The sequence below is a fragment of the Staurois parvus genome, unplaced genomic scaffold (assembly GCF_062004578.1).
Source record: "Staurois parvus isolate SC_StPar_1 unplaced genomic scaffold, SC_StPar_1.0 ptg000387l, whole genome shotgun sequence".
NCBI classification, from domain to species: Eukaryota; Metazoa; Chordata; class Amphibia; order Anura; family Ranidae; genus Staurois; species Staurois parvus.
In genome coordinates, this window is record NW_028318183.1 from 8,129,408 (window position 1) to 8,157,165 (window position 27,758).

Here is a 27,758-nt window from a genome sequence, read left to right on the forward strand (position 1 = left end):
CCCCTACTGACCCCGGGCCCTCGGGCAGTGCCCGAGTTTCCAAATGGTCAGTCCGCCCCTGCATGTGGCACTTACGTATGCATTCGTATTTACATGTAAGCATGGGGGGAGGGGGCGCTGTAAAATTTTTAAAAATTATTTTCATTATTTATTTATTTCAAACTTTTTTTTTTACACTGTCTCTTTATTTGTTTTTATCAACTTTATTGCTTTCACAAGAAATGAACAACATTCCTTGTGAAAGTATGGGCCATGACAGATCCTCCTCTGGCGTCCAGTGCAGCCGATCAGACACAGATCTGTCTGATCAGCTGCTTAACAAAGAGTTGAAACCGGAACTGACAAAATCCTTGTCGCTTCCAGTTTTCGGGGTCACAGAGATGGAGGAACAGAGTCAGCGTAGTGCTGCCATCACAGCCAATTGGAGTGGTCCTGGGCTCTGTGATCGGACAGGAGACTCCGGGAAAGGTGGTGGGGGGGGAAAGGGGGTACACAATTTTGCCACTCGCACAAGTGATCAAGTGGCTGTTCAGCCAGTTAAATCACTTCTGCTGAACAGAGAATTATGAGCAGAACATTTTGAGACTGGGATGATGCCTGCAGGTGCAGGCTTCAATCCGGTATGTCCACATCAACCCGAAGACATCATATGATCTCCTAGGGGGGGAAGGTTGTCACAGGAGACAATTCAGTCAACATAAAAATAAATTTTACAGGTTCTTTTTACCTCTATTTAAAACTATTAAAAATGTATTTAAATCCATAAAAATAAAAGTCCTATACAAGAACTTTTCACTCTACGCTACCACATCACTATGTCAGACAGGTGTAAACATTACACATAGGTTCTTCAGTTCAGAGCCCACAATGTGGAGAGTGCGCACTCAATTCAGCTTTCTGAACAAAGTTGTAGTAAGATGTTTCTGATTTTATTAAGAGCATTTGCCTATATTATTATTATTATTATACAGTATTTTTATAGTGCTAAAAGGTTTGCTCAGCGCTGTACATTATAGTGGGGGACAGTACATGAGACAGTGCAGTAACAATACAATACACGAGGGGGTCAAGGGCCCTGCTCTTTGGAGCTTACAATCTATATCTTATAAAGTTCCAGTCTATATGGAACTGTACATATTTGAATATCATGTCTATGATATATCAATGTCATATCTATATCATGTTCAGGGGCGGACTGACAACTCATGGGGCCTCCGGGCAATAGGGGATCATGTGTCCTGGCCCACACTCAAAAAAGCCTATCAAAAAGGTACCAGGGGCATCTCATGGGGCCCCCTACTGACCCCGGGCCCTCGGGCAGCGCCCGAGTTTCCAAATGGTCAGTCTGCCCCTGATCATGTTTATTGTGATTGCTCATCCTATCTATATTGTATGTTTGCCATGGACTTCTCCCTTTCTCCACAATATACTCCTGAGGAATCAGCCATTAGTTGTGAAATGCGTTGAGTTAGCCACCTTGTGGTCTCTGAACTATGAAGCTATGTTCAATGTGTTCACACCTGTCATCACTGTTACACAATGACATAGTGGCATGGTAGTATGAAGTAAAAAGGTCTTGTATAGGACTTTTATTTTTATAGTTTTATATACAGTAAACATATATTGATTTTATATAGAGGTGCAGTAAACTTATGTAAAATTTAATTTTATGTTGATTGAGTTGTCACCTGTGGTGCCTTAAAAAAATATGTTACTGTATAGAACATCTATGTATTCCCAGTTAATGGTTATATATAAAAACTTCCATCTGACTACTCGCTAAAACTTTCATGCCTGGCAACATTCAAAAGAAGGAAAAGGTCATTTGCTAACATCTGTAACTTATGTATTGCTGAAAGAAACTCAAATGAACAGCTCAGTGACTTTGGATTAGAGGTATACAACCTTATCAAAATAATCTTCATGAGCAATTTGTCCCTTACGAGAGAACCTTAGTAACCCACATATTCACAGCTGCTGAGCAAATGATGCTTGGAAATCCACCAATCAGAGCTTTGCAGAGGTCAGGAACAGACTGAATGGTATAATGGCAAATAAATGTAGCAATTACAAAAAACTTCCCCCAGGTCCCATTTATTCAGCAGGGGGCCAGGAACAGGAACAGGACTATTTATTGTTTTTTAGGCACAGGCGGAGTAACTTATTAAAGTTCCAGCCTCCTCTTCTATGTCAATCCACCGGGGAAGGCCAGAACTTTAATTTACAGTAATTCTTGGGATCAGGATTTATCAGGAAAGGCGCATACATGTGCGCAGGAGCATTACTTTGAACTCTGCTCATGACCATAATGTATGAGCAAATGAGCGGGCGCATGCACATACGCAAGTGGGTGCGCATGCACATCTACAAGCGCGCACATGCACTAGGCATGCTATTGAAAGTGCATTAGTTGCCTGGATCATTGCCATTTGATCTACTACTTTTCCTGTGCATCTGCTACCTGTTTCAGTATTGACACTCTGCTGCCAACCTGATCTGCTCTTGACTCTGCCTGAACCCTGCCTGCACTGTTTCCTTGAAGAAGAAGATTTCTCAAAAATAGTATTCTCGGAATATGAGAAGACTATACCCAAGCTGTTGCTATGATCACTTATCATTTTAACATTTGTTTGTGTCATTTTTACCGGAAGTGATATAATATGTGACAATAAAAATTTTATTTTTATAAATGAATAGTCTGCATGCTTGTAAAATCCAGATTCACTATATATTACATTAAACATTGCCGACCCCTGAACTATGCACTTTACCCACCCCAACCCTTGCACTTTGTATGTTACCCACTCCTGACCCCTACATTATGTAAATTACCCACCCTGACCCCTGCACGCTGTATATTACCCACTCCTAACCCCTGCACTATTTACATTACCCACTCCCAACCCCTGTACTATGTACATTACACACTTGTGAACCCTGTACTATGTACTTTAAACACTGCTGACTCCTGCACTCTGTACATTCAACATTGCTGACCCCCCCTCGAACTATGTGCTTCACTCACCACTGACTCTTGCACATTGTACAGTACATGTTCCTGACACCAGCATTTTGTGCATTATATACACATATTTGACCTCTTCCTGTGATCTATACAAGACGTAACCTCTTCAGGACTGCCTGCCCGCATTGTTCTGTGGACGGCCAGCTCCTACAGGCACAGCAAAGTACCTGTACATTGCTGGCCTCTTCTGGGTACAGAGCACATGCACGCCCCCGCTTGTCATTTATATAATATATATATATTTTATAATATTTATATTTATATAATAAAAAATTAAAAACCCAGTGGTGATCAATTACCACCAAAAGAAAGCTCTATTTTTGTGAAAAAAAAATTATATACATTTCTTTTGGGTACAGTGTTGCATGACCGCGTGTGCTATTACCAGTTAAAGTAGTGCAGTGCTAAAAAGCATAAAATGCTAAAATGTCTTCCCAGTGCACTGACTGTGCACACCACCGCCTGCTTCTCCGTTGGCTGTCTGTGGGCTGGGGGGGTGGGGTTCATTCTCTAGCCCTGTCAGGTAGGCTGTACAGGGCCCCATGATTTCTAATAGTGGCCCTGGAAACGATACTGACATAGTGGTCAGCAGGTAACACCACAGCACACTGGGGGAAATGCAAGCAAAGGGAAGCAAGGTTGCAGTCTATGGTGGAGAAACTGGTAAATATTATTGTCTATTTATCGGATGCTTGCTTTCCTTTTTTAATCACTCGCCCCCCCAGAGGATTTACCCCCCTTCCTGAAAAGGACATTTTTTGCATCATGGCACTGTGTTACTTTAACTGACAATCACGCGGTCATGCAACGCTGCACCCAAATTAAATTTACGTCCTTTTTTCCCACAAATTGAGCTTTCATTTGGTGGCATTTGATTGCATGTGCTTTTTTATTTTTTGCGCTATAAAAAAAAGACCAACAATTTTGAGAAAAAAGCAACAATTTTTTTGACTTTTTGCTAGTAAACATTTTAAAAATCAAATTTCAGCATAAATTTAGGCTAAAATGTGTTCTTCTACATGTCTTTGCTAAAAAAAATCCCAATACATGTAAATTAATTGGTTTACGTGAAAGTTATAGCGTTTACAAATGGCGGTATATATACTGGGTTTTTTTTTCCATTTTTACTAGTAATGGCGGCAATCAGCGACTTATAGCGGGACTGCGGTGGGCATTCTTACACTGGAGGGAACTGACTTGGTGTCACTGACATCCCCAATGACAACAATACAGTGATCAGTGCTATTAAAAAGCACTGACACTGTACTAATGGCACTGGGCAGAAAGGGGTTAACATCTGGGGCCATCAAAGGGTTAACCATGTGCTGTGTGCTGTTTTACTGTGTGCTGTGTGTGTGTGCGCTTCACTGTAAGCACATTGCTTTGCATGGCTCTGCTATGCAAAGCCATGCATAGCAATGTATAGGAGCTGACAGGGGAGAGAACTGTATTGTGGACTTACAGTGCTCTCTTTCTCTGTTTGTAATGCTCCTTGATGATTGACAGCCGAGGCCACAAATAGCGGCTTGCGCGTGCCCCCTTCCCGGAAATGCAAACTCACGTATATATACACGTGATTTTGCGCACCCGTGCTGCCCTATAGCAGTATTACTATAGGGCGGACGGGAAGCGGTTAAAGTGAATTGCTTTAAAACCTCAATAAACTCTTTGTAAAAAAAAAACTCAAATAAACATCAAAAAAGGAACTTCACTAGGGTGTGCGAAAATTAAGTCAGCAGCTATAAATAATAAAGCTGACTTTTAAGACAAAGCTACTTACCAACCCATGACGTCCAATTCAGGTCCTCATACTGAAAAATACTTCCAATGTACCTGAGCTACAGGCGTTCTTGCAAAATGTTTCTTCCTCATTATGGGTATAGTAATTCTGGTCCTCATACCGAAAAATACTTCCAATGTACCTGAGCTACAGGCGTTCTTGCAAATGCGTAAAAAAATATCGTGATGAGTGATTATGGGTGGCAGAGGAAGTATATGTTAGGTGGAGGCCTTTAAGTGGTTTCTCCTTATTTTATTTAGTACTTGAGTTATGTATTTTCAGCAGTGGGGTAGATGAGTTGGTTAACATTCAGTTTCTAACAAGGCATGAGCTATGTTAATTACACCTGTGCATGTCTCTAGGTAACACACTACTTGATAACAGCTAGCAGTACAACCATTCCGGCGTCACTAAGCATAATCAGACTCTTATAGGTGACAGACAGAATTTTATTCATTTTATACAACACCAATAAATTCCTCTGCACTCCACTAGCACATAGATCATCCACAACAGTTCTATTCATGTGTCATACATTTCTGCTTCCTGAGCCTAATTTAAAGGGTAACTCCGCTTTCGTGGGAAAAATAATAGCAAATAAAAAAACATATGTATAGCTTATACAATTGTGACACAAATCATATTATAATTTAAAGCTATTAAAAATATCTTTCCTTTTCAATCGCAGAGCTGTCATTTTCTGTAAAATGTACTGCAATATGGCTACCTGGAGGCGTTCTGTACACAGATGGTGTACAGAACAGCCCCCAGAAATGTCATTTCTTTTATGTGTGATTGGCTCATCGATTTTCCCAGAAGTCTGCACTAAAATACAAGTCAGATTTTTTGCATCCTCTACAACAAAATGTCATTTTTGGGGAGATACTCCCTAAGGGAAATCACATCCAAAGGGATGCAGACCCTGCCACTTTCCTCATTATACAGGCGCATCAGCTGGTAGATGGTTATGAAATCACTCCCATTCACATTCTCTTTGCACACAGACACAGGCAAACAAACAGCTATTTCTTCAAAATAACAAAAAGTAGGAATATGCAACAAAGTTTGTAAAATCCTTACAATGTACATTGATGACCTAGAGAGGAAGGCTTTTTCTTAACAAAAGTGGAGTTACTCTTTAAGTCCAATACAATTAATTTTCTCAAGTGAGACCCATTAATGTACACATCCTTGCTGACGTAGTGGCACAGGGTCACACGGTCACAGGATCAGACAACCAAAGATACATACTGCAATTTTGTTAAAGCTGAATTCTGGGAATTACACAAAAAACACCATTGCAGTGGTACCCCCCCGCTTCCACCACACTGCAAGTACAAAGACATATTGGCAACACATATGTTCCTGGAAACGTCTGTAAAGTAAGTGGGTGCTGCAATGACCACTGGCTGGAGACTGGGAACGGCACAGAACAAGATATATGTTGCCAGCACTCCGAAAAAAAAATGTCCAATAGTTTTATAAAAGGGTCACATCACAGTGTACAAGAGTGCCATATTGGAGCCATGCAGGACCCCATGCAAGACCTCCACACTGCAAGGGTTAAATACTTGTTAAGTTTAGGGGTAAAAGCTGTAATATTTACCTTCCGCCATGCTGTGTGACCAGTCTCCTAAAGCCTCTTCTCTAAGGTGCTCTGTCCAGTGGTTGTACGGTGACATCACCATGTACAATGCAGGAGTGATAGTCCTTCATTGTATGTGGGGATGGAGCCTTGGAGAGAAGAGATGAGCACTTGAAGTCTGCCAGAGCGAGGAATAAGTGGAATTGTGCACAATTTTTCCTCTACTCTAAGACTTAACAAGCATTTAACCCTTGCAGTGCTTGGGCGGGGGCCCACTGCCATGATTTTCAGCTTTAACCATGATGTTCAGCTTCAGAAAGTTTTACCCCCTTCATGAACCGGGCATTTTTTTTGCTATTCAGCACTGCACTACTTTAACTGACAATTGCTTGGTTATGCAACACTGTAAGCAAATTAAATTTATATAATTTTTCCACACAAATAAATCTTTTGGTGTTATTTGATCGCCACTGGGCTCTTTATTTTTTGCAATATAAACAAAAAAAGACCACAAATTTTGAAAAAACAATATTGTCTACATTCTGTCATAAAAAATATCCAATAAAATCAACATTTTTTCATAAATTTAGACCAAAATATATTCTGCTACATATTTTCGGTAAGAAAAATCCCACAAAGTGTATATTAATAGGTTTGTGTGAAACGTCTACGTATAATGGTATATATATTAGAAAATTGATTGCCTTTTTTGAGGCCAGAAATGGCTGGGCAGTACAAATACCCCCAAATGACCCATTGTGGAAAGTGGACAGTCAGGTATTTAGTAAGAAGCATGGTGAGTTTTTTGAAGTTATAATTTTTTGTCACAATTTTTTTGAAAATGAGGAAATTTAGTAAAATTTGCTCTCTTTTTCACAATTTTTATTTAAACATACTATCACCAGTGCAGTACATCATCATCATATGACTGGTGTGGCAGTGATCAGGGACACTGACTGGTGACAGTATGTTTAAAAATTGAACAGAAAACTATTTAATTTTTTAACATTTTTATTTTTTTTCCCCTTTTCTTTATTTTACATACTTTCAGTAGTTTACTTACTTATCAGTAGTAACACTATACTACTCTGGGGGGATGATTAGGGATTTTTTTTACACTTTGCTCTTACAATGAAGATTGCAGCAACAATGTTTTCAACTATCATGAATGTGTTACATTTATGACAGCGGTGATCACTAGTGATATGTGATTGGCTACAGCTAATCACACGGTGCAGGGTGCTGTGATTGGCCCACGTATCACGTGATAGCTGTGGGCCAATCACAGCATAGGAAACACAGCTGTTATGAATGAATTAATCACATGATCACTGGGCCCTGAGTACCAGGATCTGCAATCTGCAGGGGGGTGGGGGGGCACGCAGCACCCCTGAACTGGAGCAGACAATATGACATACATGATTTTGCCTGCACGTTCTGCCTAGACGCAGTATATGTATTGAGGCTAGTCGGTAAAAAGAAATTATAGTCCTATTACCGTAACTTTATGATGTGAAAGTGAACAAGATCAGACTGTGATTTGGTCTAATTTCTGTAAATTTTTAATATGTCTGTTTCAACAGAAACACGCAATTTGCACCTAAAGCAGACCTCCACCCTTAAAAATACATTTTTCCTTCCCAGTTGCTCCCCCTTCCTCATCCATATTTGGAGATTGTCCCCTTGCTTCTGCAAAGTTATTTTAACCTTTTCAGTGCTGTGGTTCAACACATCCTCCTTTCTGGTGAGAATAATATATACCCCTCACTGCCCAGGAGGTAGTGTGTTACTAAGAAGCACCTGTGAACTGCAAGTTGCACACATGATCCTGTGCCCTACCAGGCATTGGGACTAGTATTGGAGGACCTGGCATCTTATCTGATCACGCATGCACATGGCTTAATGGATGTGACATGTTTCACCTGTTTTTAGGGTAGAATATGTAACACATTCCCACTCCTGCAGCAGCTCGGCGATCTGAGCCCTCTGTGTGACAGCAGTATAGGGAGAAGTTTCCCGTACCAGCTGTCATTTTTTATAAAGAGCCCAGCCAGGACTCTGCCCACACGGCAGTAACATTCATTCACAGAGTTCTGTAAATGAATCAACTACATCCTTTGCGGATGTCAGCTTTTAGTTCTCAATGAAAAAAAGATCTTAACTGTAAAAAATGTGTATTTTAAATTTTTTTTAAAGACAAACTTATCTTATAACCTCCTGCAAAACAACCTGACAAAATCAGCGGGCATGATTGCGCATGGGTGGGAATACCCGCTCATGTACAGATGTGCAGATGTGAATCAAAACTCCCTGATGAAGCTGCTTGATCTGCTGCGTAACGCGTAGGGGAGGGGCTACGACGTCACTCGGCACCCGTGGATGTCAAGTACACTCTGAGTGCGGCGCACATGCAGTTGAGTTACTGGATTTTAACCAAAAGCGCTTGTTTGTTTTATAAAATGTGAGTGCAAGTGGGCACACATTAAAGCTGTTAAATTTGTAAAGGATAAGGCACCATGTCTGTGTTTCTTTCTTGATGAGGAATATCTTGAGGAGGTGTTTGAGCAGCAGAAGGAGTGAAGGATCCCAGTGGGGATAGTGGCATGAGAGGAAAGCTGCATTGGAGAAGCAATTGGGAGATATCCACCACTACTGTTATAGTGCAATATACGGTTTAAAAGTTCCAATAGCGAACAAAAGATGGTTAAGCCTTTAAATAGGCTTTTAAGCAGGTGAGCACATAAGTAAAGCTTTATAAGAAGTCACCGGGAGTTTCAACTATTCACCTTGGATTTATTTGGGTGTAGTCACTTTCATCACCAGAGACTCATTTATTTATTTATAATTTTTTGGAATATTGTTTTTGATCACATTATCACATTATCACTTTGATTATCAGTAGAAATTGTTATATTTTTGTACCAATATAATTTTGTTTTATGTATTTGTAAACACGCATATAATTTGCAATTTTATCACTATTAATTAGGAGCGCGGCACATACTTTGTTTACTGTTGAATGGTTTATACACATTATTGGAGTATGTGTTTGGTGCTGGTGATCCTTCTTTTAATTTAAATTAGTGGCTCACAAGTTATTTAAATTATTTATTTTGACTTGTCAAAAACTGTTGTTTTGTTTTTCGTTCAATAAAAGATTTTTTCAAAAGTCTGACGTATTTATTTTTCCACAATTTAACCCTTCAGTGAATGGATAGGGGTTCAAGTACCCCTTATTCATTCACAAGGAGCAGCATCAGGGTGCCCCCTTATTTAAAGGGGTACCCTGATGCTAATGAGCTCCCTTGCCCACAGACCCCACAACCACCAGGCCAGGATTGTGGGGAAGAGGCAGTTGTCCCCATCGGCATGGGGACACTGTCCCCATGCTGAGGGCACGTAGCCTGGTAAGCCGCAGGGAGTGGGGGAAGCTCATTCACCCCCCCCCCTTTCCATGCCTGTGTTTGGATCAAGGGTCTGGTAGGAATTTAGGGAGGACCCCATGCTCCCCCACCTTTTTTGGTAAGTGGCCTGCTATGGCTTTTAGGGGGAACCCCACACACTTTACAAAAAAAAAAACAATTACTGTGGAGTCCCTCCTGACCTTCCTACCAGACCTAAAGGGTTGGTATGGATTAGAGGGGGGGACCCCACAATGTTTTTTTTTCTTTTAATGTCATTTAAAAAAACTAAAATTCTGTCCTGCTGCAGCAGCTTCTATACATTGTACAGATGTGCAACTTTGCAGGTAAAGGGTACCTTACCGGGTACCCCCCAGGCATGATATTTGAAGGATTTTTTTTTTTACTTTAAGCAATAAAAAATGACTGCCTCTTTCAAAATGGTACTTTTTGAAAATGTTTTTCACTGAATTATGTCCCTCAGGGCAGTACCCGAGTCCCCATACTCTTTTAATGGCCAATAACTGGCATATAAGTCTTTAAAATGGGCACTTTTGAATTTACAAGTTCAAGTCCCATAGACTTACATTAGATTTAACGTTTGCGATTGAACATTCATTAGGTTCAAATGTTCATCTGCGAACTGAACAGGAGGGTGTTCGGCCCATCACTACATATCAGCACACTTAGGAGGCACTCAAAGGATGAGGATGAGGGAGAAAAGGGTCAGGGCAACAATTTCAGAGGACAAGGTTTCTCTATATTGAACCAATGTAACTTAGTAAAGCTTTCTAGGTGACAGCTTTCCTCCTGTCCCATAAGTGTGGGGTGATTGATAATGCACTCAGAAAACCACTGTGCAGCACAGCATTTTTTTTTTATTTTTTTTTTAGATTACTTGCCCTTATGCAATAGTGGAAACTTTAGTGTTGTGCAAAGTCCAACAAGGGAGACTTCAAGCAACGATTCCTGGGAAAAGCATGCAAATAACCCTCTCCAAAAGGAAAAAGGACTTCTAGGAAAACACTATTTTTACATGGAGGAAATAATTTCCTACCTTCTTGGTTTTTAAAGCACAAAGTCCTGATTTACCATTGAGCAAAGCAGGCACCTACCTCTGAATACAGGCACCAGAGGCAAAGAGACAGATTTCCCTTTATAGTCATTGGCCACAAAACTGTTTTACAGCTCTGTTCTACTGGTGTTGCTGCCATCTTTCACCAAGCATTTTTGTCTACAGAGGCAAAGGTGTATTTTGCTGCCCCCCTCCATGTCCTCCCACCACCCCCCTTCCAACTTTAGAACTTGACAATGAAGGACACTTCAGGGAAAAGTGACCAGCGGCACACATAGGGTGCTGCTGTAAAAAGTAGGTGTGGCCACAGACTATAAGCATTGTCACTGTGCCCCCCCATCTCTGTGCTCCCCCTGTCACTGTGCCCCCCATCACTGTGCCCCCCATCACTGTGCTTGCACTATCACTGTGCGCCCATCATTGTATCCCCATCACTGTGCGATCCCTGTCACTGTGCGTCAAACACTATGCACCCATCATTGTATCCCCATAACTGTGCTATCCCTGTCACTGTGCGCCCATCATTGTATCCCCATCACTGTGCTAACCCTGTCACTGTGCGCCCATCACTGTGCGCCCATCATTGTATCCCCATCACTGTGCTCCCCCTGTCACTGTGCCCCCCATCACTGTGCCCCCCATCACTGTGCTTCCACTATCACTGTGCCCCGTCACTGTGCCCCATCACTGTGTGCCCATCATTGTATCCCCATCACTGTGCTCCCCCTGTCACTGTGTGCCCATCACTGTGTCCCCATCACTGTGCTATCCCTGTCACTGTGCGCCCATCACTGTGTCCCCATCACTGTGCTATCCCTGTCACTGTGCGCCCATCACTGTGTCCCCATCCCTGTGCTATCCCTGTCACTGTGCGCCCATCACTGTATCCCCATCACTGTGCTATCCCTGTCACTGTGTGCCCATCACTGTGTCCCCATCCCTGTGCTATCCCTGTCACTGTGTGCCCATCATTGTATCCCCATCACTGTGCTATCCCTGTCACTGTGCGCCCATCACTGTGCTATCCCTGTCACTGTGCGCCCATCACTGTGTCCCCATCACTGTGCTTTCCCTGTCACTGTGCGCCCATCACTGTGTCCCCATCACTGTGCTATCCCTGTCACTGTGAGCCCATCACTGTGCGCCCATCATTGTATCCCCATCACTGTGCGCCCATCATTGTATCCCCATCACTGTGCCCCATCACTGTGTCTTATAAATCTGAATCCCCAGCAAGTGGCTGAGGATTCGGATTTCACCGCCCCTTAATCCCAGTGCCCCAAGGTGGCTACGTTATGCTGGCACCGGCCCTGATCTCAGCTGCAAAGTCACTTGACACTCTCAGAACAGCCAGGACCTAGGTCCCTGCAGACTATACTACTGTTAACCAGCACAGCCTGGTCTGGGACCCACCCCAACCTGTGACAGGTCACTGAAAAATCAGCAGTACCCTGATGAGGTCATTACTGTGTTTCTCCCTCCCATGTCCTCCAACAGAGCTGTAAGGGATCTGAATATAATAAATGGTTGCTTTTGGGCTTAATACCGCTTTAAAATTGATCTAGCTCAAGCTGGACAGAGAATAGAATGGCTAAAACCTCCATCCGGGTTTTGTTTTTGCCATATTTGTCCTTTTGGTTTTGTTTTACTCCACTTGAACATGTCTTGAAGACACAACAGGAAGTGAGAGGAAATCTCTACAAAGTGAGGAGAAATTCACCTCTACTCCTGTTCTTCTAACGCAACATTTTGAATTTTCCATCACTTTCAGTGCTGACCACTTTCACCCAGACACATAAAGAGAGGAAAGCTGGCCGTAGATGATTCATTTATTTTTTTGCTCAGCCAGCAGGCTGTAGACATGTGCAATACATTTCATATCCAAATTCTGAATCACAATAGTAACAAATGTAAACAAATCCTTCAAAATAACAAAACTAAATTTGTCTGAAATAACAAAATTTTACTTCAATTCGAATTTGAAAACAAATATGAAATGCAAACACATTGCGATTCTTTGATATGAAAAATTCAGTACCTGCATTCAAATAAAAAAATTGCAATTCAAATAAAATTTTTCCTAATTTGGAAAATTTGAATCAAATTCGAAAATGAATAAACAAAATTAAACAATTCCGAAATTTTACAAATTTAACTAAAGTAAATTAATTAATTAATGAATCAAAACAAAACTAAGTTTTTTCATTTAGCACATGTCTAGTGGGCTAAAAAAAGGAAAAACTAACGGGCTCCTCCATCTACACAATCAAGGTGGATGGAGGAATCCCCCCCCACAGGGACATTGTATTCTGACAGCAGGACTCCCCACTCTTAAAATACACAGGTCAGTGGCTGCAGCTCCTGATTTACAAACGTTTTCCAACATTCTCGTTCCACAGAAGTTGATCTAAAGTTTGACTTCTGAAAAACAGGGACAGTCACACATGGATTAAAATTAGAGTCCCTGCTGAGTTGTTTATGAATGATTGAGAAACACAAAACCAAGCACAGTGGCTAAATGGTTAGCTCTTCTGCCTGGCAGTACTAGGGTCATTGGTTCAAATCCCAACCACGGCACCACCTGCCTGGAGTTTGCATATTCTCCCTGTGCCTGTGTGGGTTTCCTCCCACACTCCAAAGACATGCTGGTAGGTTAATTGGATCCTATCTAAAATGGCCTTAGTATATGAATGTAAGTTAGGGACTTTAGATTGTATGCTGCTTGAGGGATAGGGACTGATGTGAATGTACAACATATGCAAAGCACTGTGTAAACTGATGGTGCTACATAAGTACCTGCAATAAAATAAATAAATATTGCACCTTACCAACCATTTTTTTTTAGGTGTTTTCCCCTCTGCTTTCACCTGGTGATCTGGCCAGTAAAACACCTCCTGTGTTAGAGTGCCCCCATTCTGGATGAAGGAGCACAGGGGCACCTTTGGTCAGCAGCATGTACTAGCAGATTTGTATACATAACAAATTGAAGCTGAACTCCAGCTAATACTTTATAAAATGTTTGTTTTAAGGTTTTACACAGATAAATGAAAGCTAATCATTGTCAGTAGTATATGGCTTGTCTCAGCCCTCTAACTGCTACACCTGCAGGGCAGCTTGTTCTGTAAAAAAAACTAAAGACTTACTGGCTAGGCCACCAGGTTAAAACATAAGAGAACGCCTAATAAAGAAAACAAGTTCAGCCATCAAATCTAAGAACTGAAGAATTGGTAAGCTGCATTATAATAAATGTTTGCTTTTGGATTTAATAGTGCTCCAGTCTTGGCACCCATGGCATGCTGAGATTGTACACAAAGCTAGCAATAACTCCCATCACTGTCATACATAACAGGGAGAAATGGGGATTCATACCTTCATGTAATGTAATTATTGGGCTTCATTTGTGCAGAGAAAGAGCAGCCTGCTCCGGGGTAAAATCTGCTCTCAGTCAAATATTCAGTTCAAAGCAGCAAAAACAAATAGGACCCAGACAGATATTAGGCCACTTCACGCACAAAGGTTAATTGCTGTTTTTGGTGATCAGCAGAGCAGACTGGAGAGGCAGAGCAGTGTCTTATCTCTTTCAGATATTACATACAAGACATACATTCTACTTATCGATGTTTGAGAGGAAAAAAGAAAAATGGCTAAATATAGCTAAATTTATTATATTGGAAAACTAAAGAGTCTGTCCACCTAAACATGATATTTGTAGTTATAGCTGGAGTCTGGTCATCTGAGTTCACACTGGCAGTAAAGTTTACCACTCCTCTGAAGAATCATGTGGGGTGGATTGCTTTTCAGAGGTAGCTTTTCAGAGATTTATAGTTAAGGAGGCAATACTGCCACCTACTGAATGTTTTTTTTCTTACTCCATGTGGCACATGGTTACATTGCAGTCCCATTGACTTCAACAGGTGCCACTAGCATGCAGAATACCGGCCAAAAAAAGGAACATGCTGAGTTACAATCACCACACCACAAGGCACTACACCCACGGCAATATGGATGGACCTGAGAAAGCACTATATAAATCTGCAGGTAGGCAGTCAGGGGACAGAAAAATGCCGATCACCAGTGTGAATGAGGCTTAACTCTCTGACTTCCTACATGTTTTGTGTTCTCCAACAGTAACATTTCTTTGCCCAGAAATGTGATGTATATTGCAGCTTACCAATCATTAGATATGGGGGTGGCATTGTTTTTTTTTGGGGGGGGGTTTCCCCTCTATTTTCACCTGGTGATCTGGCCAGTAACCCACCTCCTGTATTAGAGTGCCCCCACTCTGGATGAAGGAACACAGGAGGCACCTTTGTACAGCAGCATTGTCAGATTTAAATATACTAACAAATAGAAGACAAACTCCTGTTCACACTTTATAAGCAATTACAGCAGTTTTTTTCCATTCAGAATAAAGGTTTTACATGAATAAATAAACAATGATCGTCATAAGCACCCCTATCAGTGGTCAATGGTTTGTCCCAACCCTGTAACTGCTATATCTGTAGAAAAACAACCGACTTACTGGCCAGATCGCAAGGCAAAACTAAAGGAAAGAAAGCATAAAAAAGAAAACTAATGCAGCCACCACATCTAAGAATTGGTAAGCTGCAATATAATAAATGTTTGCTTTTGGGTTTAATACTGCTTTAACGGCTTGCTTTCAGCCTATTGGCTGATATGCAATGCCAGGAGTGAGCTTCCTGATCATGTGATCTCTGTGATTGGCTATCACATGATTGGGAGTCTGTCCCCATATCCTGACTGTAACAGTAGCCATGAATTGTGGGTGACAGCTTGGTCATTGTGCTGAGAGCACCAAGTGAGCATGCTGCCAGTACAGATCAATGGATGCATATATGCAGCAGCCTGGCATTAAAGCCTACCTCTATGGTGCTGAATTTACAGTATGTGTAAGGCCACTGTCAAGAGGTGTTCATGCTCAGAAACGCGTCACACAATGGAGGTGACGTCATAATGCCAGAATGCTGCAATCCAGGGTGAGTTTCAGTGAATGCCACTGAGTGATAGAGGTGCAGGCCAGACTTCCTCGCCCCACACCTGCCACTCACCTAGTCTTCCCCAGCTTCTACTCTTGGAGATTTGGTGGTCACATCACCATTGGTTGTTTGATGAGCCTGTTATCATACTTTACCATGTGAGTTGCCTGGTTTTAGTTCCATTAAAGTTACTTAAAGTCTACACTTAGAGGTGCAGTTCTCTTCCAGTTCACTGTCAAGAGGGGGACTGTTTCTGTTCATGTGGCACCTGGGAGTTTTGAAGCTCCTCCTGTTTCATTTTACATAAAAAAGTCTAAAAAAAAAAAGTCACAACGCAGCAAATAAATCGGAAACTTCAGTCACAGAGGCACTAACTAAGTGGACACCAATAATTTGTCCTCTTTGAAGCTCGCTAAGCTCTGACATGACTCCCTATTACTAGCAGCACATGCAGTGAATGACAAAAGTGAGGCTTCCCATCTGTTAGCTAGGAGTCTCATCACACAGCGGAAGCAAAAGAATGTTACATCAGTTCTACTCTCAATGCGAAACGTCGTCACTTTCACATCTGCAAATCATGTAGTGTTTCCATTTTTTTAAGTCTAACCCCGTATACCAAGTGTAAGAAAAATAAAATGTCATATATTTTGCAGCTTACCAGTCCTTAGGTTTGGTGGCTCCAATTACTTTTCTTTTTTCATGATTTTTTCCCCTTTATTTTCACCAGGCACTTCTTTGAATAATACCTTCCTGTCCCTGGGCGACTACATTTTCATCTTTACTGTATCAATGGAGGCTGCCACAGTAGCCATCCAGGCTGAAGTACTTCAAACATGAAACCTGCCTTTATTTGTCTCCATTATGTTACAGTTGAAGGGAAAATTCTTTTTTTTTTGTTTTTGGGTTTAGATATGCTTTAAGACACATGGATATTCGTGATCGTATTTATTTGCGATTACTCTGAAAAATGTCACATTTCAAGGTGAACTGATGGATGCAAGCTCTGCTTCTGAACTAAACGGTTGTATCAAACCAAAAACCCTGCTTTTAAAAATATCACAAAAGTATAACAATACACTAGACTAGGTATGTCTCCCTGAGCCACTAGTGCCACCTAATGGAGAGTCAGTGCCTAATATGTGTTGTACTGGCTTGACAAATGTACTAAAAGTTACAGTACAGAAAATGTTGAATGTACATAGTTACATAGTTAGTCTGGTTGAAAAAAGACACTTGTCTATCTAGGTCAACCAATAAAAGGAGAAAAAAATTATACAATCCTATATACACAATCCTATATCCACAGTTGATCCAGAGAAAGGAAAAAAATACCCAGAAAAGCATGATCCAATTTGCTCCTGTTGGGAAAACATTCCTTTGTGATCCCCAGAAAGGCAATCGGATATTCCCTGGATCAATTTTACCTATAAATGTTAGTATCCAGTTATATTACGTGTATCTAGAAAAGAATCTAGGCCTAAAAGCAATCTACTGAGTGGCCAGAACCAGCTCTTGAGGGAGTCTTTTCCAAATTTTCACAGCTCTTACTGTGAAGAAGCCTTTCCATATTTGGAGAATAAATCTCTTTCCCTCCAGATGTAAAGAGCGCCCTATTGTCCTCTGTGATGACATTAAAATGAACATCTCTACAGGAAGTAGGCATGGATCCAAGGAAAGTAGCTGATGCCCGATCAGCGCAATGAATACTACAGTACATTTACAGCAAAACCAAGAAAAAACAGCCCAGGGCCTAGTGCTAGTATTTGTCAGCCCTGGTGATGATAACATCAGTGTTAATGATACTGATGGACTCTTTTCCAGGAATTCTTGGACATCTGGTATAAAATAATACAAAAAGGGCAGCTATCTTATCAGGGGGGGACTGACAACTCATGGGGCCTCTGGGCAATAGGGGATCATGGGGCCCCCGTGTCCTCACCTACACTCAAACCACACCCAAAAAAGCCTATGAAAGGTACCAGGGGCATCTCATGGGGCCCCCTACTGACCCTGGGCCCTCAGGCAGTGCCCGAGTTCCCAAATGGTCAGTCCGCCCCTGTATCCTTTTGATAATGGGGGTTGATTGGGTTCAAACCTGCAATTATTTATTGTACGATTCAACCAATGGACAGAAGCAGCATGCATGTAGCCATATCCTGTCATGCCCCTGCAATGGTTTTCCTCCCATCCATATTCAGTGGGATTAGACTAATTGGGGGAGATTTACTAAAACTGGAGAACTCAGAATCTGGTGCAGCCGTGCCTAGCAACCAATCAGCTTCTAACTTCACCTTGTTCAATTAAGCATTGACAATCAAACCTGGAAACTGATTGGTTTCTATCCAGAGCTTCACAAGATTTTGCATGCTCCAGGTTTAGCAAACCTCCCCCATTATTGTCCCTTACAGACAATCATTGGGTCAATGCAGTTTGGCCTATATTGAATGTGACCCACCTGCATAGACTAGTGACAGTGGGGTGGATTTACTAAAGACAAATAGACTTTGCAGTTGCACTCATTTTTCCCCAGAGTTTAGTAAACTTGGTATATATCTTCTGATTTCCATCATCCAATTATGCCCAAGCAAAAACATTGTTTTTTTTCCCCTTGCAGCTGATTCTTTACAAAGTGGAGCTTCACCACAAAGCCCTGAGGAAAATGAGTGCAACTGAACTTGCAAAGTGCACAGTCTATTTTCCTTTAGTAATTCTATCCCAGTGTGCATCATTTTATTTGTTTTAAGTTTTCTGTGTTCCAGCTTAACCCTAGGTTCACATCTGTGCGGGTGGTGCCGCTGCGGATCCACATGAAAATGCGTGCAGTCGCACCACCCGCACCACCCGCACAGAGAATTGTGGATCCGCGGGTGGGTGCCATTAGTTCTAATGACACGCCACCTGCACTGGGAAATGCAACCGTACTGGGAATCGAGGTTCCAAAGAAGTGCAGGGACTTCTTTCCCTGTGTGTCACGAGCACGGGAGTCCATTCCAATGAATGGGCTCTCGTGCCCGTGCAAAACGTGGCCCGCCCGGCCACATAGATGTGAACCGGGGGTAAGAGATTCCCCTCTCACCCTGTCCTGGAGACCATACAGGAAATGAAGGGACATCTTCTAAAGAAGAAAACAAATGTAAAAATCTGACAGAAGTTCTAACACTTCCAAACTGAAACCAAAACATGAAACAAACGTTCGGATGGAGTTACACTTTTATCATGTCATACAGGTGAATATCAGTGTTTTTTCCACAAAACTGCCCTGACAAAGAGTGCTAGTGAAGATTAGAACAACAGACAAAAAGATCTGAACCTTGTGACTCCCCAAAGACTGATTTTGAAACACAGATGCTCACAGTATAATTGTCTGTCACTGAGCTACAAAGGTGTCCATTTATGAACCAGCGGTAATAGATCGCTGCTCAGTTCTCCAGCATTCTCGGAGAACACAGTTCTCCTGTGAATGCCGTTTATGAAGCAGTTCTCCGAACGAAGGGAGAACGGTCTACAAACGCTGGAGAACGGTCTACAAACTCTGGAAAACGGCTCATTTTACTATAATCTCGTGAGATTACAGTAAAAGATCAGTTTACTAAGCAGAGGTAAATTATCTCTGCTTAGTTTGCGGTCCCTCTGATTCTCCAGCTCTGGGCTGGAGAATCTGGAGATAGAACACAGATCTCCAGTGAAGGGCTGACATGATCTCCTGAGTGTCATAAACTGTGAATGACCAGAGAATAGCTGAGATCAGTTGAATCGCAGCTATTCTGTGTCATAAAAAGACACCAAAGTTACAAGAATTTACAAAGTTGCCTACAAATGAGGATTTCTACACTTTATAAAATGAGGCAACAGTGACATCTTGTGTTCATTTTGGTGTATTACAGATATAGATCACACGTGTATTTTATGGCTGGCTACACACTGAGCTAGGTGTTGCTAACTTCCAGCAGTATTTTTTACTGGCAAAACATGGAAAATTTACTGATGGAGATAACCTGAAAAATGACAATAAAAACTAAGACAATCAATCTTTAAACAGTATAAACACAATATGGAAACACTGACAATACCCATAACAAGTAACTTGACCGGTTTACACTTACAAAAGTCAGCAGAGCATGACATGTTTTCAGCCACTGATATTTACAGATAGTTGTAAAAAACACAGATTTTTGCTGATGGTTGACAAGCCTGACTAAGGTGCAGATATACTGTGATGGGAGTTGGGTTGGAACTTGTTTGCCAGATCTGGTTCCTGAGTGTCTCCAGCAGTTGAGCTCCACCTCCAAGCTTGCACCTAAGAAAATCTCAGACCCATCTATGGGCAGCCCAGGAAACCCCAGATTTGACTTCAGGGCTGTGCCAACACCCCAGTTCTGATTCTAGTGCTGCGCCAACACCCCCAGCTCCAGGGCTGCCAACTCTGGCTTTAGAGCTGCTCAAATACCGCCAGCTATAGATCCAGAGCAATTCTGGCTCCAGAGCAACTCCAACACCCCCAGATCTGACTTAAGGGCTGCTCCAACACTCCTAGCCCCAGGGTTACTCCAACAACCCCAACATCAGTTCCAGACCTACTCCAGCGCCCCCAACATTGGCTCCAGAGCTGCTCCAAACCCCCCAGATCTGGCTCCAGCGCTGCTCCAACACCCCCAGCTCCAGATTCAAAGTTCCTCTAACATCCCCCAGCTCCAGGGATGTGCCAACACCCCCAGCTTTGGCTCTACAGCAGCTCCAACACCCCCAGCTCTGGCTCCAGAGCTGCTCTATCAATCTCAGTTTTAGATTCACAGCTGCTTCAATACCTGCAGCTCTGACTCCAGACCTGCTCCAACTACTCCAGCACTGACTCCATGGCTGCTCCAACACCCCCAGCTCCAGTGTAGCTTCAGCACCTCAAACTCCAGTTCCAGAGCAGCTCCAAAAACTCCAGTTCTGGCTCCAGAGCTGCTCCACCACCCCCAGCTCTGAATCCAAAGTTACTCCAACACCCCCAGCTCTGGATTCAGAGCTGCTCCAACAACCCCAGTTCTGGCTCCAGGGCTGTTCCACCACCCCCAGCTCTGAATCCAAAGTTACACTAACACCCCCAGCTCTAGATTCAGAGCTGCTCCAACAACCCCAGTTCTGGCTCCCGAGCTGCTCCACCACCCCAAGCTCTGAATCCAAAGTTACTCCAACACCCCCAGTTCTGGCTTCCAAAGCTGCTCCAGGGATGTCAACACCCACTGGTGTTCCAAAATGATTTAGAACAGCTCTGCTTAGCAGAGACAACAGAGACAATGCTCAGCAGTGCTCCAATATCCCCAGCTCCAAGTCCAGGGCTGCTTCATCACTCCTATTTCTGGATCCAGAGCTGCTCCACTACCCCGAGCTCTGAATCCAAAGTTACACCAACACCCCCAGCTCTGGATTCAGAGCTGCTCCAACACCCCCAGCTCTGGCTCCAGAGATGCTTCAGTGCTCCAAATAATTTAGAGCAGTTCTGTTCAGCTGCTGCTCCCAAAAGAAATAGAAGCTACATGCTTTTTTCTTGGTTTGTTTAAGAAAGAAACCTAAATTTGTATAGATGCTTCAGCAATACTTTGGGGTTCACCATATAAAAGTAAAGTCTTGCCCTGGCACCTTATGGCACTTGCTGTTCTGTAACAAAGTTATTTTATAATGTTTGACTTCACTACAGGTTTACTTTTATTGAATACAACTGTTTCATTTGTGTAAGTCAAAACTTTCTTCTTAAAGGGTTGCTTGCAGTGAAAGGCGATAAAGAAAGTATAGATTTCGCATAAAAGAGGGTTCCCACTCGAATTGGAGAATCATTTAGGATAAAGTAGGAGGAGATGTTATTGGCCAGTGCTGCCCAAGGGGTGTTGATTGGACTTCTACTTAAGTCTGGCTGAGGGGTTCCCAGTTCAGGGCTTACAGTTTGTCTGTGACTGGCACAAGTTTTGTTCAAATTATAAGGCTGCAGCACCTCTGAACGTCTTTTCTCCTGGTAAGAGAGGAGCTGCTTAAAAATGCAGTAAGAGCGCATACTACATACACATATTTGCACATTGGAACCCCGTTAATGGATTCTATTGGCCAGAATATTGGCGATGTTATTTTTTCTGCCTCTAAACAGACTACTAAGGCCTGCCAGACACCATTGATCGGACGAGAGAGTCCCATACACCCAATAACTAAGTGAACACTGACAATTTCATCACATCTGCTATCTACCTGCTGTCTACCTGCACATAGTTGCGGACATTACACATAGTCACCCCAGTTTGCGGCCTAGTTCATTGGAACATGTTTGCATTACAGTCTCATCATCCAAGCTGACCGCAGGACGCACAGCTGCAGGCCAGAATACAGCAGTGCCAGCTGAAACAACAATTTACCCTTCCCAGGTGAATGGGATTGCTACTACTGTTGCTTTTGGCCCTTGTCACCCAGAGAGAGTTGGTCTTGCTCACAGACCCTTTTACACTTCACCACTTTGAATCTGTCCTTGTTTAGTGCCTCAAAGGGGACCTTACATCAGTTCACTACCATTGAGAAGAAAAGTACTTTAATAACTATCATCTACACCTTAGAACATCTTCACACCAATTGGGACCCAACTAGCGTGCAGAAGACTACATATTGTTCTTAAAATGACATTAGTTGATTATAGACAAGAGCTTTCTCCATTTTAAATCTAGTCCTTGCCACTAGATTCAAAAGGACCTGCAGTGAGCTTATTTGTTTATTGATAGATGTTCTCTTGCTGTGGATTCAACAGTCACCTCAGATTGGAGGCAGTGGATTATTTCTGAAATTTGTTTTTAGAAAGAGGCTGAATAGCAGCCTGGGATGAGTCAGCCTGGGATGAGACAGCCAGGTTACTCTAGGTCAGGGACTGAGGGCTCTGCAGATCAGTTCCTTGATACCTCCCCCTGCTCTAGAAACTTGAGAAGCTTCTATAAGGCAATGGGTGGGGGTGAGGAGAGGCAGATCTACATGTCTGGGGGATCTTGACCGATTATCAAGCAGGAGGCTTGGCATGGGGTCAGGACAGCCCTCAGATATGATTGAGCCTGATCAACAGGAAGTGGTCAGTGTGTGTTGGGTGGAAGATGGAGTAGAGGCTGGAGTGTGGAGCCTGGGAGGGGGCCCAGGGAAGGGACCTACCTACAGGATGGTCCTGGATGAAGGGATCTCCACTGTTTCACCGTCTATTAGGAGGAATAGCCTGAGTAGCAGGAAAGGAGCCAGCTGAGCAGACATCCTGAAAGCAGCCACCAACCCATAACAGTCGGCAGCTTCTTAATTCCCTTACCCAGGGAATACCCTTAGTACTGCTGGGTGAGGAGGAGGATAAATCTGAGGTCTGAGGAGAGCTCACAAAGAACAGACAGATTTTGCTTCTTGTCCATAGACTTGTACATAGTTGATAAGGAGTTTGTCCTCACAGCTCTTAGTTCCTTGGGCATCCCATGCATCCCTCAACCCCATCCAAGTTCAATACCCCTTAATAAAATCACAAAAACAAGATTCAGAAGAAGTTGCGTGTTGCCTAGCTGTCCAAGACTGTAGGGGGACCCAAAAAACTTAGTGACTCCTGGGGATGTAGTGCTTACATAAAATTGGTGAATTTTAAACTCTGATATCAATGTTATGTTGGCTTACCCACAGATAGCAAGTATTAAATACCCCCTGCTCTAGTGTGAATAATCCCAAACATACATAAAGTGCAAAGTAAAGAGCACAATCTTACCAGATGAAGGTAGGGAGTCAATAAATTCATACACACACTCTTCTATCTCGTTAACACTGGAAAATGGATGATTAGACCACACAGCTGCTGTTATAAGTGGACACTTCTCTATGATGTTCCCAAATATATCCAAAAACTCCTCGTAATCCATGCCGTTTACAGCTTGTATATCCATTCTGGTAGTCCAGCACCAACAGAGAAGACAGATATGCAAGTACAAAACACTCCAGTAGAGACAGGTTTAGAAATGTAGTTAATAAGTTCACTTTTAACTGATTACTGAACCGTGAGGCCAGTGACCTCAAACTGAAATTTTTTGCATGTGAGCGAAGATTCGCATCCACTGAAAAAGTGTTTAGTACAAAAAAATTAGATGAACACAGCTTCAGGCTTTCCTCTGCCAAAGCCAAGAAAACAGTTATGTGGGAACTCTTGAGTAGGGATCAACTTAGCAGTCATTACTGGGCCAATGAGATGTGGGAGGAAGGTTCCTCACCCCAGAGCTGTATGTATAGAAAAGGTGATCCTGACATCATTGTGACATCATGTGCCTATCAAGTTCAATGATACCACAAGCATCCCTATCCCTTTGTGTATATGCACCTGCTGGGCAGAGAATCTTCTGTCCTCAGCTCATTGGCCTTCCAATGACAACTAACTTCCAGGTTCAACCAAAATTGGGTTAGGATTGGACCCAAGTCCTAACCCAAGCTCTTCCCTAATCCGTAATAGCAATGAGCTTTGGTTCAGGCTGACCCAGAAGTTAGCTGTCATTGCCAGGCCACCCACAGCTCATTGGCCTAGCGATGACCAGTTCCAGATTCAGCAAAACTTGGGTTTGGACCTAATCCAGGCTCGAACCCAAGCTCATTACTGCTCCTGAGAGGACAGCTGTAAGCTTGATCTGTTAGTTCTGAGGTGCTGCTAGGTGTAGTTATCAGAGTGTTATTATACTGATTATTTTTAAAGGTGAAATAGCTGTATGTGAAATGTTTGATGCACTTTTGTTCTTGTATTGTTTTTTTTGTTCCTATATACAGTAAGCATGTTCAATGGTTTAGTTCTCTATGCACCATGATCATTGTGAATGTAACTGAGACAGTCCCTCATTCTCTGTTTACATTTAGCATGTTTATTCCAGCTTGTTGTGTTTACCTTTTTTTACTAAAAAAAATCCAGTTTGTTGTGTTTGCCTATTTTTTACCAAATATTTTCCAGTTTGTTGTGTTTGCCTTTTTTTTACCAAAAATTTGGCATCTACTTCTAGCAATACGGCAGTTTTACTCAAACGTTTCAAAGAGTAGTTCACCATTTTTCCAACATATCAGTTAATTCTTTGTTGCAACAAAAGGATGATGAACAGACTTTCAAAAGTGGTGTGAGAAGAAATGGCATATTAATTTCTTTATATCACGTGATATTTCTGTTATGGCTAACACTAAGGTGTCCATTCATAAAACAGAGAAAAGTCATGATAGCATTTAATGTGGCTTATTAAAACTGTGATGAGGACATGCTGTTCTCCACTTCTCATTCCAGCACAATGAGAAGCGGCCAGTGAATGTCATGCAAACGCACCCATATTAAAAAGGTGCGATGTATGGATCTGACTGGCCGTTTGTGCAAATTTTCTCCCTTTTCTGCTTCTCCACTTCAGAGGTGGTAAATAACAGTGAGAGAAGAGATGTGATGGGGAAGCATATGAATGAATTTCTCTGCCTCTTCTCTCACTGCTCGGTAATCCCAGAAGAAGATAGAGCAGGATATATATGCACATACAGTATAATACATATAGTAAAGAACTATTAATGAATGACCATTTGTGAATAGCTAGTTAAGCTTTTATTAATATGAAGATATTTCTGTAATACTTATACCTGAGTGTTTTAGCCAGTATTATTATTAACTTTAATTTTGATATTTTTAACTGTTAGGCCTCGGTCATACATGTGTACTTAAGCAAACACCCAGGTGAGGGCCATGTTTTCTTGCACTGGGGTGCACAGATGTTCCATGCATCACTGCACAGGCAGCCCAGTGCATTTCAGTTTGGATAAAGCCACTGCATGGACACAGCCACTGCTTCAAATTTAAGAGTGGGGTGGGCGTGAGTACAGGTGCATGTATGTGTGGGTTCCTGTGTGTTCGGGGATTTGCATCCGCACCCACATGGATGTCAAATTGGGAGCAGCAGCTGTGTCTGTGCAACCACTGTGTTTAAATTGAATGTGAAGGGGACTGCCTGCATGGGAATACATGGAACACCTGTGCACCCCAGTACAGAAAAAAAAGCCCTTGGACGGGCATATGCTGAAATACACCTAAGTGAATGAGGCCTTCATTTTCCTATCTCTATAGTTTAATTTTCATTGAGGAGTTTAGCTGCCTATAAACTGCCCATAATCTTACAAGATCTATTATTATTATTATTATACAGTATTTATAAAGCGCCAATAGTTCGCTCAGCGCTGTACATTATAAAGGGGGACAGAACATGTGACAGAACAATACCAATACAATGCAAAACATGAGGGGATCGAGGGCCCTGCTCTTTCAAGCTTACAATCTAGGAGGGAGGGGATGGTGGCACAGGAGGAGATAGCTGTGGGGGATGGAGTGGTAGGAAGAGTGGAGGAGGTCGGCAAGTTAGCAGGGGGCGGGGTAGGCTTCCCTGAAGAGATGGGTTTTCAGGGTGCGCCTAAAGGAGAGGAGAGTAGGTGATAATCTGATGGGTTGGGGCAGGGAGTTCCAGAGGATGGGTGACACCCTGGAGAAGTCCTGGAGGCGGGCATGGGAGGAGGAGACCAGGGAACTAGAGAGAAGGAGGTCTTGTGAGGAGCGGAGTGTGCGTGTTGGGCGGTACTTGGATATTAGGTCAGAGATGTAGTTCGGGGCAGTATGGTGGACAGCTTTGTACGTCAGCGTTAGGATTTTGAATTTGATCCGTTGCGCAATCGGAAGCCAGTGGAGGGATTGGCAGAGGGGGGTGGCGGAAACGGAGCAGTTGGAAAGGTGAATGAGTCTGGCAGCCGTATTCAGGATGGACTGAAGCGGGGATAGCCAGCAGCGAGGCAGGCCAGTGAGGAGGGAGTTGCAGTAGTCGAGTCGTGATATGATGAGGGAGTGGATGAGCTGTTTAGTGGTTTTTGGAGTTAGGAACGTGCGGATTTTGGCGATGTTGCGGAGGTGGAGTCTGCACGAGTTTGTTAAAGAGTGGACTTGGGGCTGGAAGGATAGGTTGGAGTCCAAAATGACACCAAGTACTCTGGCCTGTGGGGCGGGTTTGATGGTGGCGTTGTTGGACATGATGGAGAAGTCAATGGGGGGTGGTGTCCGGGCTGGAGGGAAGACAAGAAACTCGGTTTTGGAGAGGTTCAGTTTAAGGAAGTGGAGCGACATCCAGTCTGATATGTCGCTCAACAGGTGTGTGATTCGGGTGGAGACCGAGGGGGTGAGGTGGGGGGTTGAGAGATAGATTTGTGTGTCGTCGGCATAGAGGTGGTAGTTGAAGCCGTGAGAGTGTATGAGTTGGCCAAGGGAGGAGGTGTAGATGGAGAAGAGAAGGGGCCCGAGGACAGAGCCTTGAGGGACCCCAACAGAGAGGGGGAGTGAGAGGGAGGTGGTGGCATTATAGGTAACGCTGAAAGAGCGTTGTGACAGGTAGGATGAGAGCCAGGAGAGAGCAGAATCTCTGAGGCCGAGGGAGTGTAGTTTTTTGAGGAGGAGGGGGTGGTCGACTGTGTTGAAGGCCGCAGAGAGGTCAAGGAGTAGGAGCACTGAATAGTGGCCATTAGCTTTGGCGGTTAGCAGGTCGTTGGAGAGTTTGAGTAAGGCAGTTTCGGTGGAGTGTAGGGGACGGAAGCCGGACTGTAGGGGATCGAGGAGGTTGTTGTCGTTGAGGTGAGAGCATAGGCGGGTGTAGACTAGGCGCTCGAGGAGTTTAGATGTAAATGGGAGCAGGGAGATGGGTCTGAGGTTGTTCGGGTCATTGGGGTCCAGGGAGGGCTTTTTAAGTATGGGGGTGATGTGTGCATGTTTCAGAGGGGAAGGGAAAGTGCCGGAGGAGAGGGAGAGATTGAAGATGTAAGTGAGGGAGCGTAGGATGGAGGGGGAGGGAGGTTGTAGGAGTTGTGAGGGGATAGGGTCAAGGG

General features: G+C 43.0%; 1 protein-coding gene across 1 annotated transcript in view; it reads right to left on the reverse strand.

Annotated features, from left to right (window-relative positions):
• Positions 1-23,824, reverse strand: part of URAD (ureidoimidazoline (2-oxo-4-hydroxy-4-carboxy-5-) decarboxylase) — a 37,235-nt gene extending 13,411 nt beyond the window's left edge. The window contains exon 1 of the mRNA XM_089685772.1: positions 23,608-23,824. Within this exon, the coding sequence (XP_089541898.1) occupies positions 23,608-23,782 (175 nt within the window). The 5' untranslated portion in view covers positions 23,783-23,824. The remainder of the gene's footprint in view (positions 1-23,607) is intronic.
• Between the last annotated feature and the right edge of the window lie 3,934 nt (positions 23,825-27,758).